This window comes from Notamacropus eugenii, chromosome 6, assembly GCF_028372415.1.
Source record: "Notamacropus eugenii isolate mMacEug1 chromosome 6, mMacEug1.pri_v2, whole genome shotgun sequence".
In the NCBI taxonomy this organism is placed as follows: Eukaryota; Metazoa; Chordata; class Mammalia; order Diprotodontia; family Macropodidae; genus Notamacropus; species Notamacropus eugenii.
The window spans coordinates 18,578,671-18,594,091 of record NC_092877.1 but is presented as its reverse complement, the minus strand read 5'-3'; the positions used below and the strand labels follow the sequence as shown (position 1 = coordinate 18,594,091).

The following is a 15,421-nucleotide window of genomic DNA, read 5'->3' as shown; positions in this document are numbered from 1 at the left end:
TCAGGCTGTAGTTTTACAAGACGGGCTGTGCATTGGTCAGGCCTCTTCAATTCTTGACCCTGAACAGATTTAGGAACAAAGTACAGCTGGCTCATGACCAAGCAGCCAAAACTGCAGCTAAGTACTTCTACTATCTTTTTCAAACTCATAATACACCTCCTACGAAATTGAACTATTCAATTTTTCATGCAGTTCCATCAAATAGTTATCATTCTTTCATAGGAGTTTGGTTTTTGATTAGAGATAAAAGAAATCTATCTCAAACATAACACAGTATAAAAGTCTTAAAATAACTTTCCAAATAACGTTTAGTATTTGTGTTAAAGACTAGAATTTCACCTTAAACAAACTGTTCCAAGGTATTTTTTAGAATAAAAAAACACATATGAGTAACAGGAAAATATGATCCAGAGTTCATTTTTCTTTATCCTTTGAAATGCTACATCAAATAGAGTATAAGTGAATCATTTTTTAAAATTATTTTCCATCTTTTCTAGAATAAGATAATTGTACTGTGAAGTCTCAGAAGGAAAAGTGTATCCCAGAATTTATTCAAGTATTCACCCTAATGCAAGAGCTTGCTCAATTCCTTCCCTTTCACTCTACCATAAATCACTCTGCCAATAGGTAACAGAGAAGAGACTGATAAAGTTCAGGTTAAAAAAACTAAAATGCCAATCTTCATTTCAGCATGTCAATTCAATTGGAATTTATTAAGTGACAAACTTTTATTAAGCAACAACTACGTATAAGACATTGTGCCAGGTACCATGAATACACTGATGTAAAAATCTTGTCCTAAAAAGCTTAAATTTTTGTCAGAAGGGAGTAGGAGGGAGCCAGAGGGAATCAAACACGTATGCAAAAAAATATGGCAGGATGTAGACAATTATAGAAAGAGATTCACAAGAGATCAATTTCACTTTAAGCTAGAGATATCAAGAAAGGTTTTATGAAAAGGTCAGTCAGTGACTTAGCTGGTTCTTTAAAGGAAGAAAAGGATATCAAGGTGTGGAAATTGATAAGGAATATGTTCCAGGCCTGGGCCTTCTGTTGTATGGAGAGAGATGTGCTATGTCTTTCTGTTTTTAATTATTATTTATGATTCACATACAGAGTGTCTTTTCATTTCCCCTGCCATAGCATAGTCTAAGGCCTTATCACTGCCAGCCTGAATTACTCCAACAGCCTCCTAGATAGTATCCCAGCCTACAGTCTCTCCCTTCTCCAGTTCTTCCTGTATACCACTGCCACACTAGTCATTTCAAAGCACTGTTTTCAACCTATCATTTCCAGTTCAAGAACCTACAATGATCCTCTACTGCCTCAAGTCTAAACTCCTCAGCCTGGCTTTCCTAATCTGGTCCCACCCTACCTCTTCAACCTTATTACCCACAAAAAATAATAATTCACACTTATGTTAGTTTAAGCTTTTGAAAATTACTTTCTTCACAAGAGTAAAATACTTCTTTCACAATGGTCTCCATGAGGAAACAGAAAGGTTGTTAGGTTAAATGATCACACAGTTAGTAAATATCTGAAGCGGGACCCAAATCCAGGTAGCCTCACCCCAAGTCCAGTTCTCTTTCCACCAAGAACACCTCCTCTCCAGGAGAATCAATCTCTTCACTCTCACCTAAACGCACTATGTTCATTCTTAGTGATTTACAATTTACACTAGCCTATGGAGCCCCTTGCAGTTTTCCCTCCTGCCAATTTATCAAAATCCTAATGTTCCTTCAAAGATGAATTTAATTCCCAACTTCTCTAATGCAAATTCATCTTTTCCTCTCTAAACTTAGAATAACAGAATTTCAGGTTACAGGGGCTCTCCGTGGACTCTAGAACAGCCCATAACAAAAAAGGGATTCCCTCCACACCATGCAATTTCTGCCATACCTGCCAGTCATAAACATACTAATTGTCATTTAATTGCTCCTTAATCACTCCAGGGAAAAAGCATTTATACAGTGCCTACCATGAGCCAGGCACAAAGCTAAATGCTAACAAATATTGCCTTCGATCCTCCTGGCAACTCTGCCAGGTGGGTGCTATTACCATCTCCATTTTACAGCTGAGTTCATGTCACATGTTAGTTTCAGCTCTTCAATCAAATTATCAGTTCCTTGAGGACAAGGACCCTGTTTTATATTTCTTCTGTATGACTCATAGTCTCTAATACAGTAGCAGCTACACAATGAATGCTAAATAAATATTGGTGGATTAATATAAATCAATCGAAATGCTGTCTCTGTAAAACTGGAACATATATAGAATAGGGCATTACATGTAATAATTAAAGGAAATAACAGTCACATAGAGGAAGCATATTTGCTTAATTAAATAAAAGTATTTCTCATTTGTTGATACCTACTTTTATTTTAGCTTTAAATCACTGCAAAATAAATTTGAAGTTTGTGATTAAAAAAACTTATTTAGCATAGATAACCTATAAATACAACACTTAAAAGTAGAAATATAGTACTAACCTTTTCAATTCCCTAATGTTTAAGTCCCTCTTAATAATATAAATAGAACAAGAGTTTTCCTTCTAGTTCATACTAACAGGAAGTAACAAACTCACAAAATTATTTTAAATTTAAAACAGTCATTTTAACAGGTTGGCACTCTAACCAAAGGTCATACTGGGTTAAAAATGTAAGGGTGGTAGGCCACCACAAGACAAAAATATATTAGCCTTGAGGGAAAACTGCCAGCCAGCTTGTTTGAAAAACTATCGAAAGAAAGAAACTCCAAAGCTCATTTTTCTATCCCACATGTGCTCTACAAAGTTCACAGCAAATGTATGTAGTACAGTGTTTGCTAGTTCCATAATTTAAAAAAATAGAAGTACTTTTATCTTATAGAATGGTGTGTTGAATTTCCTTCAAATTGTCACCAAAATATTTAATTTCCATTACTTTATATATTAGAGGGTCTAAATATTTTTAAAACAATGTAACTATTTCTTATTTTCTACAAAAATACTTTTACACAATATTTCAAATGCTCATGTATAAAACTTCTTTTAAATTTGTTCATATCATAAAATATTTTGTTTCTTTATACTATTTTTCCAAAATTCAAGTGAAATAAGGTCATCCTTTTTTTATCATATAGAATATACCTGAGTTTCACAGATGAAAATCTACTAACTGCTTCTTTAGAAATGATTTCAAGTAAATGTAATGAAATGTGAGAAACCTATTTTCAAAGTATAAAAATTTCAAATCATTCATTATGAAGTTATTTGCAGTAAAATCAAATCCAATAGAATTTCTTAAAATTGTTTTTTGGCTTACTGTTTTCTGAGCCAAATTCAAAGTTTTTTTTTTAAATCATGAAAAATTTCTCTGATTGCTTCTGCCAAAGAATTTTTCCAGTTGGATCCTTACCATTCTACTGCCTTTTAAAACTAATTTTAGTAGTCTAAGATTAAGATCTCCAGCTGTTCCCTCGGCCTTTTAGTCCATTCCTGCCCTCATGTTCTTCTATCTGTCAGAGGAAAATGGAATGCTAAAATTAGGTCTCCAATTTGGATAGAATGTGGTACTAAACAGTCTAGGATTTTCCTATGAATGATATACAACTATTTTTCTCCACAAATTCCTACAAGGTAGAAATTCCTACAAGTCCCTCTACTCTCCTATAACATGGTTTATGAAACTTTCTCCCCAGTCAGAGATTAAATAGACATAGTATCTTAAAGTCATCTACCAAGAGCTCCTTCACTATTCTTTTTTTCTCCAACTCAAAGCATCTTCCCTATCACTGTTTCACAAGAACAATTATCTCTCCTTTCTAAGGCTAGCCCTTTCACCCATGCTATTGATCTCATCTCTCTCCTCTAGGATCTTATCCCTTAAATTGTATACTTGCTTTGATTTAGCATTTTCAATATTTCCCTCTCCACTGTTTATATACCTTACTCAGATACTCAGATGGATCTATAATCTTATCAATATGGGAATTTATTTCAACAAAGCAGGTTTCAATCCATCTATGTCTCCTCATCCTGTATCACTCTTGTCCATGCTCCTCTCATATATTTACTGCCCAATGTGCAGGAAATCTTCCTCAATTTCTCCTGACATTTCAAGGGTACCAGTGGAACACTCTGGCTCTGATCCATCTGTCATCTCTCACTCTCATCACATGACCAACCTATTTTCACTTATTATCATACATTTCCTTGATGATCATTTATTTCTATTCATCTTTCAAATTCCTCATCAGTTATATGTTGCAGCCTGCTCACACATACCTTGTACTTCTCCATTGCCTCGTGATATAGATTTCTAATGCTTCAGACTGTTGTATTCCATGGCTCACTGCATATACCACCAAAAGAATATTGGTATCAGAAAGATAACCCTTTGTGTCTATGGAAAGCTTGGAATCATTCAAGGAATTTGCAATTAAATCACTAAAGGAGCTTTGCAATTTTCCAAAAGCAATCCAGCTCAGTCTTTTCCTGATCAACTTCAAGCCCAACTATTTGACTATCTGTATTACCTGTCTCAAATATTTATGCTAACAGACAAGTTCTAGAGATTTTCCATCCAAATATAGGCAATCTGGACAAAAGACATTCTTCATTCACTTGGTCTTTCCAAACTCTTCTGAATGATTACAGATCTCTTGCAGGAACCTGTGCAATATTTCAGAGTTTAATGCAATCAGTACAATGTTACCCACAAAGAGATGCATCTGAAACAACTCACCATAAACCAAGAGACCGTCTTCAACCTGGACTTTGTGAAGACTCTTCTCCATCACAGTGAGTATACTTGGGTGAGTATATATCTCCCTTTTTCATGTCTCACTTGATATTTATAATCCGTGTCAATGATAAGAGTTGTTTCTGTTGTTATGTTTTTCAAGGAATCTTAAATGATTTTGAAATGTGAATGGGAAACACTTTTTTAGAAAACAGCCTTTAAGATACTACCAAATCAATTTTTTCATAATTTACAAATAATAAGCAAAATCTTATATTCTCTACATCTTTTAGTCAATGGAAAAATGGTAAAGATAAGCTCCACTGTTGAATACAGCTTGTTAAAGCTTTCTTATTCCCTACTAATACCCTAATGGATGAAGTTGCCATTTTTGTAGATATGACTTGCACACACAAAAAAACTTGTATAAGTGAAATAGCAGGAATACAAAGCAGGAGTTTGGGTTATTAGCAAGGTCTCATTATTTCCACTGTCTTAGTATCTTCTCCCCCTTCAGATATCTTATATATTGATTCCTCAGCATTTTCACAATAGTGTTTTGTCCAGCAATATGTCCTTTATGGATACTTGGTCCAACGTGGCTGCTTTAGTCATCTTCATTCACTTCACTGACCCTTCTCCCTCCACCAATGTGGAGGTTTCCTTGTTCTTGATTTTAAAAAACCAGCTTATTGTCGTAATATTTACAGCTCTTTTCTATTTTTCTTCTGTTTGTTCTCCTTCTTCCATTGTTGTTATTAATCCTCTTGGGATATCTACACTTAATTGAACTTCTTATCAAGCTTTCTTGAAGCTAGTTTTACCCTCATCTGTACATCTGTTCAACATCCTTTTTCATAAGATTTTACAATTAAGTTCATATCCTAAATTGGTACTGCCTCTGTCCACAATTTCTTTCCATCTGGCAGGTCAAATGTTTACTAAGGTGCTCTTTAGGTTCTTTTGGTCTTCCTGCTGTGGCAATAAATTTATAGCACTTAAATTGCAGTGGGCACTGATGTCATTTGTTATATCAATTCCCATTCCTAATTACTTATTACTTGTTTAAATAGTTCAGAATTCTTTCACTTGCACACTGTATTTTTCCCATTCCTTATTTTACTTGGTTTTTTACTTTTGATATTTGCATTGAGAAGTCAGTACTCCCAGACAACTGACTGAAATGTACTTCCCACACTAATTACAAGTCTTTCTCTATCTATTAAAATATTAATTATTTCATTTTTCACATTACTTGTTAATTACTATGTCTAGCACTTACTATTTCCCTTTGCAACAGAAGTATTCTTTATGTAAAAGTGTGTGGCTTCTGGGTAGCCTATAAGTCTATGACCTCTTGTGTTCCTTTTTCCTGAACCATGCTTTCCCCATAATTTGAACTTTCCTCATCGTTTCCCACTCTTGCATCAAAGTTACTTTCAGAATACATTTGCAAAATGAGGAGGCCTTGCTCCAAAACCTCTCAGGTCCCTTCCCATTCTGAATCTAAGATCCCACAATCCTATATTGATTTAATTTGGATAGGCTGATGGAATTTTTCCCATAATTCCTCCACTTCTTCATCTCTGATAACTAAGACTGATTCATAATTTTCAGTTTTTGCATGGTAGTCTTTGTACAAATACTTTTAAGTGCTGCAAAATGAGATAACTAGATATCCCATGGAATAATATTTCTTGTTACCTTTAGAATGTGATTTAAAAAAAACCAATTACACCAACTCCTTTCTTTACCTCTCCAAGAAGTACCAGTGAGATCAAGAATATTAAGGGAATCAGCAGGGAAACAAATGCAAAAGAAGGTGGCTTAACAGTACCAAAGTGGTAATCATCAAAATAATCTGGTACTGGCTAAGAAATAGAGTGGTAGATCAGTGGAATAGATTGGATATACAATATACAACTGAAAGCAGACCATTGTAACCTAGTGTTTTATAAACCCCAAAACTCAAGCTTTTGGGACAAGAACTATTTGGCAAAAAGTAATGGGAAAACTGGAAAGCTGTTTCGCAGAAATTAGGTATAAATCAAAATCTCATGCCAAGATTAAGTCACAATGGGTACATGATTTAGGGATAAAAGGTGATACCATAAGCAAGTGAGGTGAACATGAAAACCTTTACCTTCAAATATATGGATAAGGGAAGAATCTGCAATCAAATAAGAGATAGAGAAGATCATAGGATATAAAATGGATAACTTTGATCACATTAAACTAAAAACGTTTTACACAAACAAAAGTAATTCAGCCAAGATTAGAAGCAAAGCAGGAAGCTGGGAATGGGAGGGGAATTATATCAAATTCTCTGATAAAGGCCTTATTTCTCAATTTTGTAGAAAAATGAATCAAATTTATGAGATACAAGTCATTCCCTCACTGATAAATAATCAAAGGATATGAACAAGCAATTTTCAGATAAGAAATCAAAGCTATCTACAGTCACATGAAAAAATAATCTAAATCACTACTGATAAGAGAAAAGAAAATTAAAACAGCTCTGAGGTACCACCTTACACTATCTGATTGGCTAATATGAATGAAAAGGAAAATGACAAATGTTGGAGGGGATGGGAAAATTAGGACACTAATGTACTGTTAGTGGAGTTGTAAACTGCTTCAACCATTCTGGAGAGCAATTTGGAACTATGCCCAAAGGGCTATAAAACTGTATAAAATCCTTTGGTCTAGCAATACCACTACCATGTCTGTATCACAAAGAGATTTTTTTTAAAAGGAAAAGGACCTATATGTGCAAAAATATTTACTGCAGCTCTTTTTGTGGTGGCAAAAATGGAAAACTGAGGGGATGTCCATCAATTGGGGAGCAGTTGAGCAAGTTGTAGTATATGAATGTGATGGAATATTATTGTGCTATAAAAATGACAAGCAGGATAACTTCTGAAAAATTTGGGAAGACATATGAATTGATGCAAAGTAAAGTAAGCAGCATATTGTACAGTTACAGCAATATTACATGATGATCAATTGTGAATGACTTAGCTATTCTGATTAATACAACCATCCAAAACAATTCTGAAGGACTTATGATTCTACCCACCTCCAAAGAAAGAACTGATGGAGTCTAAATGCAGATTGAAGCATATTTTTTTCACTTTATTTTTTTGCCTTCTTTGCAACATGGTTAATATATTTTACAAAATTTCACATGCAAAATTGATATAACATTTCTTGCCTTTACAGTGGGTGAAAGAGGGGTGGGAGGGAAGGAAAGAATTCAGAACTCAATTTTTTTAAATGAATGCTAAAAGTAACTAAATAATTTTTTTAAAAAAGTACCTGTGACCCATCCTTTCCACTAACCTGCAACTTCTTTCTTTATTCTGGTTTCATTTATAGCAAAAATATCAATAATGATATTATTCCGCTTTTCCAGTGATATGTACATTCACTGACTGGTCAATGGACAAGGATCTCACATTTAAAATACTAACAGACAAATTAAAGTTTAAAGATCACCTAAAAATTGATTCTTGATGCCTTCTTGTCCCTTTTCCATCATTTTCCCTACTGCTATCCCCGAAGAAGCATAAGGGATACCATTGGACTAAAAGCCAATTTGTGTTTTTCTTTGTTTCATGTACTGTTACAACCAAAAATTTAACCAGCAAGTGGCCATCACCAATAGGTGATGCCCACTTCCGATTTATCTCCAGATATACACATCTCCTCTAAACTGAGAAAACCAAACTTTCACCCCATAGTCCCCTGAAGCTAACATTCTATTTCTGTTCTCTCATTCACAGTTGGATTTATGGAATGTGTACTCTATACTCACTGCTTTCATTTCCTCATCCATCCATACACTCTTTAACCTCCATGTAATTAAGCTTTAATTCCCCACACACACCCATAATAAAATACCACTCTTAAATGGCAAAATCATATTTTTTACACCTCAATCAATTCTCTATCACTTCTCTGAAACCACTATTACCGCCACAACCTGATTCTCTTACATCACTGTTCATTTTCCGTCTCCTATCATGGTTTTTAAGCCATAACAGTGATTGTTCACTGATGCTTATTTCTTAGTGTCTTGGATTTCTCTTTATACTCACCCTCTGAGAACTTTTTCACTCTCATTTACTTCAATAAATACATGATCTCACTGATGTGAGCATTGTCTCCATCAACACAGATAGCAATGAGATCATATTTTCTTATCCTGTGCAATTCTTGTCCATATTCTTTCATATATCCTTCAAAGAAAATCTATCTAATATACTGAAGAACTTCCTCTGAACCTTTTAGTATTTTTTGGATATTAGTGCAATCCTTAAGGTGTCCATCTATTATCTCTGCCCATTTTTTCCAGCCTCATACCTAGGTCATCCTTGAAAATATATTGCAGACAATATGTACCAACTATATGCCTTTCTGATAGCTTTCACAGCACTTGCAATTTTCATTCTTCTAAAATCCTAGTATTCACAGCCTTATGGTAACACTGAGAAAATGACTCAAAGGATGGATTTTCATGTTTGGGAACAACTTCAGGATTAGTGAAAGTGCTGTGCCATTTCCCAAGCTGCTCTTTTATGCAATTCTGGGAGAAACTCATTGCCCACCTGGGGGATGGCTCTAAGATCTATGTACTGAAAAGCTAATGGCATTCTTATAAGAAATTTACAAGTAAGAGAATGTAGGTGAATAAGTCACCAGACGCTAATGTCTTCTCAGTTACCTTTTTTGATATTAATGATCTATTTTAGTATTTGGGAGTGTCCTCCTTCTTATGAGATCTTGAAAACTCAGTCCCTTAGTTTCTTTAAAACTGTGTTGCCACCAAACTAAATATTTTGTCTTATCTATGCACTCTTCTCTGCTTCATATCCTTAAATACCATTTCCATATTCTCATATAGTTCATTAGATACCAGGTGTTAAAATAACAAAATCACAGAATTCCAATTTGGAATGGACCTCTGAGATAATCTAAGTCAACTGGCATGCTAAAAGAATTCCTTCTACACCATGCTCTAAAAGTGATTATTCAGCTTTGCCCAAAGAACTCTAAAGGAAGAAAGAGGTAGGAAGGGGGAGCCAGGAAGGAGGGAGATACAGGTCAGTAAGTTTGACTTCTATTCCTGGCAAAATTCTTGCACAGACTATTAAAGACATGGTTAGTGTATATCTAGAAGAGGAAATAATTTACAAAAATTCATCAAGAGTAGTCCATACATAGAGATGGCCTTATTTGTTTCCCTTTGGAACACAGTTGCTAAATTGTAGCTCACAGTGATGAGGACTAGGGTCACCCCAAAATGTTGGGGTATATGTTGTATGTCTTGAAAGAATTTGCTCAGGCTGCTTCCAAATAAAAGGCATTATTGGGGGATAACAGAACACACCAAGCGGGTTCCTTTGCCCCTTAAGGGAGATGCAGTTTAAGGAAGTTGCAGCCCCCTAAGGGGGGGGCTGCCCCCCCCAAGGGAGAGGGCCACTTAAGGGAGATGCCTCCTTAAGGGAGATGCCCTTAAAGGGAACACCCTCTGATTAAGAAAGATGCCCCCTAGCAGGAGAGGCTAGGAACTCTTATAGAGTAAAAGAGTAAAACCTGTTGTGTTGATGGAGAAATGTTGGCTCGATAATTAATTGTACAATTAGATGGATTTGAATTGACTGAATAATTATCTGGAGGATTATTAATGGATCCTTGTCAACTTGTAAGGAGTTTTCCTATGGGGCACCTCAGAGAGTTATGCTTTTTATGTCTGATATTTTTATCAATGACTGGGGTTTTTTTAAGATGACTGAAAGCTAGAAGGGATAGTTAACACAGAGATGACAGAAACAGAATTCAAAAACATCTTGACAGGGCATAAGACACTGGATTGAACTGAATAAGATGGAATTTAATAGGAATAAATGTAAACACTTTCATTTAAGTTCAAAAACTAAACTTTCCCAGTGCAAGATGTGGGAAGCATTGCTTGAGGGCAGTTCTGAGGAGAATTTGGCAGTTTTAGGGAACTGTGTTTTCTGTAAAAAGTGTAATTTGGCTGCCAAAAAAGCTAGTAAGATCTTGTTGCATGGCATTGCAAAAAAAGGAAAAAAAAGCATAGCTTGCAAGAATAAAGAGGTACTAATCCTGTTGTATTCTGCCCTGGTCAGACTACATTTGATGTGTTGTGTTCAGTTCTTGGTGACATATTTAAGAAAGGACATTTATAAGCTAGAGAGTATTCAGAAGAAAGCATGAGGTTTGATACAGGGGCCTTGAGGATGTTTAACCTGGAGAAGACTTGGAGAACCATATTGGATATCTTCAGATTAGGACTTTGCCACCTGAAGAAGGACTGGACTTGCTCTGTCTGACTCTAGAGATCAGTACTGGGAGTAATGGTTAGAAGTTATCACGAGGCAAATTTAGATTTCATGCAAGGAAAATGTCCTAATAATTAAAGCTATCCAAAAGTGAAAGGGATCACCTCAGGAGGTCATGGGTCATCTCCTCTCCCTCTCTCTTCCCCTTTCCCACAACATATTCGGTGAGCCAATGGCACTAACCTCCTTGATATTGCATCAGCTGTCTGTCCATTTTCACTGGCTGCTTCCCATTAAAGGAAGAGTCTCCCTCCTCATCTCTGCCAACTGGCTTCCCTGGCTTTCTTCAAGTTCCAGCTAAAATCCCAACATCTACAGGAAACCTTTCTCAACTCTTATTCTAATGTAGGCCTCTTAAAACCACAGGTTAATGTGGAAATAGAAAGAATTCCCCTGGTCACTCCCTAAAAGAAATCCCCAAATGAAAATTCCCAGGACCATGATAATTTTTTGTTGTTTTGCACTTTTAAATGTTGTTTTAGCTACTTTTTCCCTCTATTTAGGTGTGGGGAGGCAGTCTGCACAGACCCTGGCAAGCATCAAGGCAAGCATGAGCCATTAAGATTTAGTGGTAAGTGTGTCACGTGTTTATGATTATCACACAAAAGACTGTTCACTCCGGGATCATTTAAGAGCCATGATGAAGGTATCATGGAAATGTTTGTGAACTCTTCACAGGAATGGGGAAGATATTTGGGAAATTCAAATCAACTAGTATTTATTAATCCCCTGTTATGTACAAGGTACTAGACTGTGAAGAATTAAAAACAAAATAAACAAGTCTGACCTCAGGAAGCTTACATTCTATGGAATAGGGAAGAGGTCTAGGAGGAGAGAGTACAACATATAAATAGAATGATAAATATATATATCATTATTTGAGGAAAGAAAGAGCATCATCACTAGGGAAAACTTTCCATAGCAGATAGTATAATGGTTAAGCAAAGATTCTAAGAGGTAGATGTAAGAAGGGAGTATATGCTAAGGATAATACTCTGGACAAAAGCACAATGGCAAGAGATAGAACCCTGGATTCAGAGAATGGTAAATTTTGCTGTAATGCAGAGTGTTCAAAGTGAAATCATGTGAAATTAACTTAGAAATGGAAGACCATGAAACTTGGAAGTCTAATGTGATAGGCAGTTTTTATCAAAAGAACAAGTGGTCCACACTGGAAGGGAAGCTTGATTGGGCTATAGATAGAGGAGAAATAAGAATGTGATGGACGAGTAGGAGGAAGCAGAAGGTGGCAGTATGGAAAGGGAGCTTCTGCCTAGGCAGCCTGGGACTCTGAATATAGAATAGGGATTCTGAAGACTGCAGAACAAGGGTATCAAATCCTTCACAGGAGCAATGAGACTGTTGATTTGATTATCATTCTCACTAGAGTAAGAAGTGAGAGTGGAAATGATAGTGGGGGTTGGGCTATGCATGGACAATGGTAGGACAGATGGCAAATCTGGTCCTGCCCAGAGATCAGTGGCCAGACAGTCAAAGGAAGGTGTTGCAGACTTAGAAGGACCCATGTCCCTCCCAGAGAGGGGTGAGGTATGGTTCATTTACTTCTAATTCAATCTGCTGCCAGGGCAACTCTGCCCCAGGGCCAGGTCTAATGCTAAGCTGAGTACAGATTATGATATGCAGTTGTATGGGCAGCCCATTCAGCTAGATTACACAGAGCTAAGTACATTTCTTGAACGGATGGATAATGAACTAGACTGTCATTTTTTTGTATCTCCAGCACTTAGCAAAACATCTGGTATTATGATATGCAGTTGTATGGGCAGCCCATTCAGCTAGATTACACAGAGCTAAGTACATTTCTTGAACGGATGGATAATGAACTAGACTGTCATTTTTTTGTATCTCCAGCACTTAGCAAAACATCTGGTATAATAGCAGGTACTTAATGCTTATTGAATGAAATACTTTTTAGATAAAAAATATACTCTTTAGGTTGGTTAATTTTAAAATTCTTTCACATACCAGTAGGTCCCAACATACTTTTCCAAACTGCTAGACATCATTCCCCTTTCCCACCCTTTGTGGTCCAGTCAAACTGCCTTTGCATTGGCTGTGCCCCATGCTTGGGATATCCTCTCTCCCTGGGATGCGTTTACCTCTTAGACCCCCTTGCTTCCTTCAAACCTCATCTGAAGCACCACCTTCTCCAGTCAGTCTTTCCTGATCTCCCTGGTGGCTAGTGCCCTCCTGACCAAAATCACCACGTAGCTTACTTTGCATATGTTTTGTATGTTCACTTAGATATGCCCATGTTGCCTCCCCTCCTACAACACAAACTCCTTGAGGAGCTGTTTCATTCTTGCCTTTGTGCCTCCAGTGCCTGGCATGGTGCCTAGGACATAGCAGTGCTTAGCAGAGGTTGAATTTGGGAAGTTGCTCATACGGTCAATGATCTCAAGTTGCTCTCTGAAACAAAAAGCCATCTTTGAATATCTATATTCTTCTCATAGCGTCATAGTGATAAGTCATGGAACACCACCATCTCTGATGAATCAGAATTCTGCATGACACTAAGAGCAATGGAAAGACATGGTGGGAGTAAGGCGTCTGCTACATATTATCAGACATGACTTGCATAGTGGAATAAAAGAAATTACCAAGGAAATGTCTGATTAGAAAAGAAAGTGGCCAGTTACACAGGGAGAGTGAGGAGTAACAAACAGCCCAGGTGTTGCATAGACATCCTGGCAAAGGCAAAAGGCCTAGATAAGTATATTTGCATAGTGGGCAGATCCCATATGGAAGTTCAGTGGAAAGACATGGACAGGGGTCACCCAGAATGAGAAAACATTAGTGGGCTTCAGTCTTTACCTTTAGAAAAATACTTACACTGGAACAGATTGATGATCCATCATAACATTACATTAGGACCAATATTTCAGGGAAATAATTCTGGAATTTTTAAAGGGGCATAAAAGATCTGATCAAAATCAAATACTGTCTTTAAAATAATCATAACAACTAAAAAGTCCTTACCCTTCTCATGCGTAATTCTTCTAACGCCTCTAACAAACTTGCTTTAAATTCTAATATCTGGATAGAAAACAATGGTTCTGAAGAACTTTGAAGGGAATAGGGAGTTGACTCAGTCGTAAAGTCTTTATCCATAATAAAATTTGGCTCCTGCAATATAAAAATTTTAAAAAAGATTCAACAGTAATGCTAGATGAAGCTTAATTACAGTAAAAACTTCAGCTTGCACTCATTTTAGCTTCTACACCTGTGACATGAAGAGACAGCACGGGACAGTGAGTAAGAACAGCTGGCTGGTCATTAGGTGGTGTTTCTTCATTTGATTCTCACAACAATCTGTGAAGTAAGTGCTATTATTACCTCATTTCATAGATGAGAAAAACTGAGGCTGACAAACGACAAACGATTTACGCAGAGTCACCGAGCTGATAAGCTGTCTGAGGCAGCTTTCTGACCCCCAGCCCAGCACGCTACTCACTTCACCACCTTACTTCTAGAAAACGGAAAGCTGAACTTGAGTCCTCAAAACCCCGGTTCAAACAGTGCTTCACCTCCCAGGACCCCAGACCTGGAACCCTGAATGCCCAAGGCTCTAAGGTGCTCATCAGTCACCAATCTGCATTAGTGGAAAGAGCTCACAGGAGCAAAATAAGGCCCAGAGTCATACAGTGACTTCCCTAGGGTCACAGTGATAGAAAGCATCAGAAAGGGTCTTCAAACTCAAGCCCTCCTACTAATAAGCCAATGGCCTTTCAACTGCACTATAGGAAAATATTATTCACTTAACAATCAAAATAAGCTTAACCACAAACTTCCTTGAAATAAGTCTAACTACAAGAGAAGGAAGAGAAAAGAGGTATAAGAAATGTTTTTTACCCTCCAGGAACATGGAAAAACAAAACTAACATACACGAAACTCACCACACCCCCTGTTTCCTTCAAACTCAACACAGAGCCGCTTTCAAGATGAAACCTCTCTTGATCCCCCAGCTGCGAATGTCTTCATACCCCAAATTACCTTGTATTTATAAACATCTAGGTATGTGTCCCCCATAAAAGTTCCTGAGTTCCTTGAGGGAAAATCTGTTACCTTTTTTTGTCAGTAGCCCCTGCACCCAGCACGGTCCCCGGCACACAAGAACTAACGGGTGTTTATTGATTGAAAAGGGTAGCTAGGTAACGCAGTGGACAGAGTGCTGGCCCCAAAGTCAGGAAGATTCACCTTCCTGAGTTCAAATTTGGCCTCACACACTTCCTAGCTCTGTGATCCTGGGCAAGTCACTTAATTCTGTTGGCCTCAATTTCCTCACCTATAAAATGAGCTGGAGAAGGAAA

General features: G+C 36.9%; 1 protein-coding gene across 3 annotated transcripts in view; it reads right to left on the bottom strand.

Annotated features, from left to right (window-relative positions):
* CCDC73 (coiled-coil domain containing 73) overlaps window positions 1-15,421 on the bottom strand; it is a 155,095-nt gene that overhangs the window by 120,039 nt on the left and 19,635 nt on the right. For all 3 annotated transcript variants that reach the window (XM_072619232.1, XM_072619234.1, XM_072619233.1), the window contains exon 2: window positions 14,090-14,236. In XM_072619232.1, coding sequence (XP_072475333.1) covers window positions 14,090-14,221 — 132 coding nt within the window. In that variant the 5' untranslated portion in view covers window positions 14,222-14,236. The remainder of the gene's footprint in view (window positions 1-14,089; window positions 14,237-15,421) is intronic.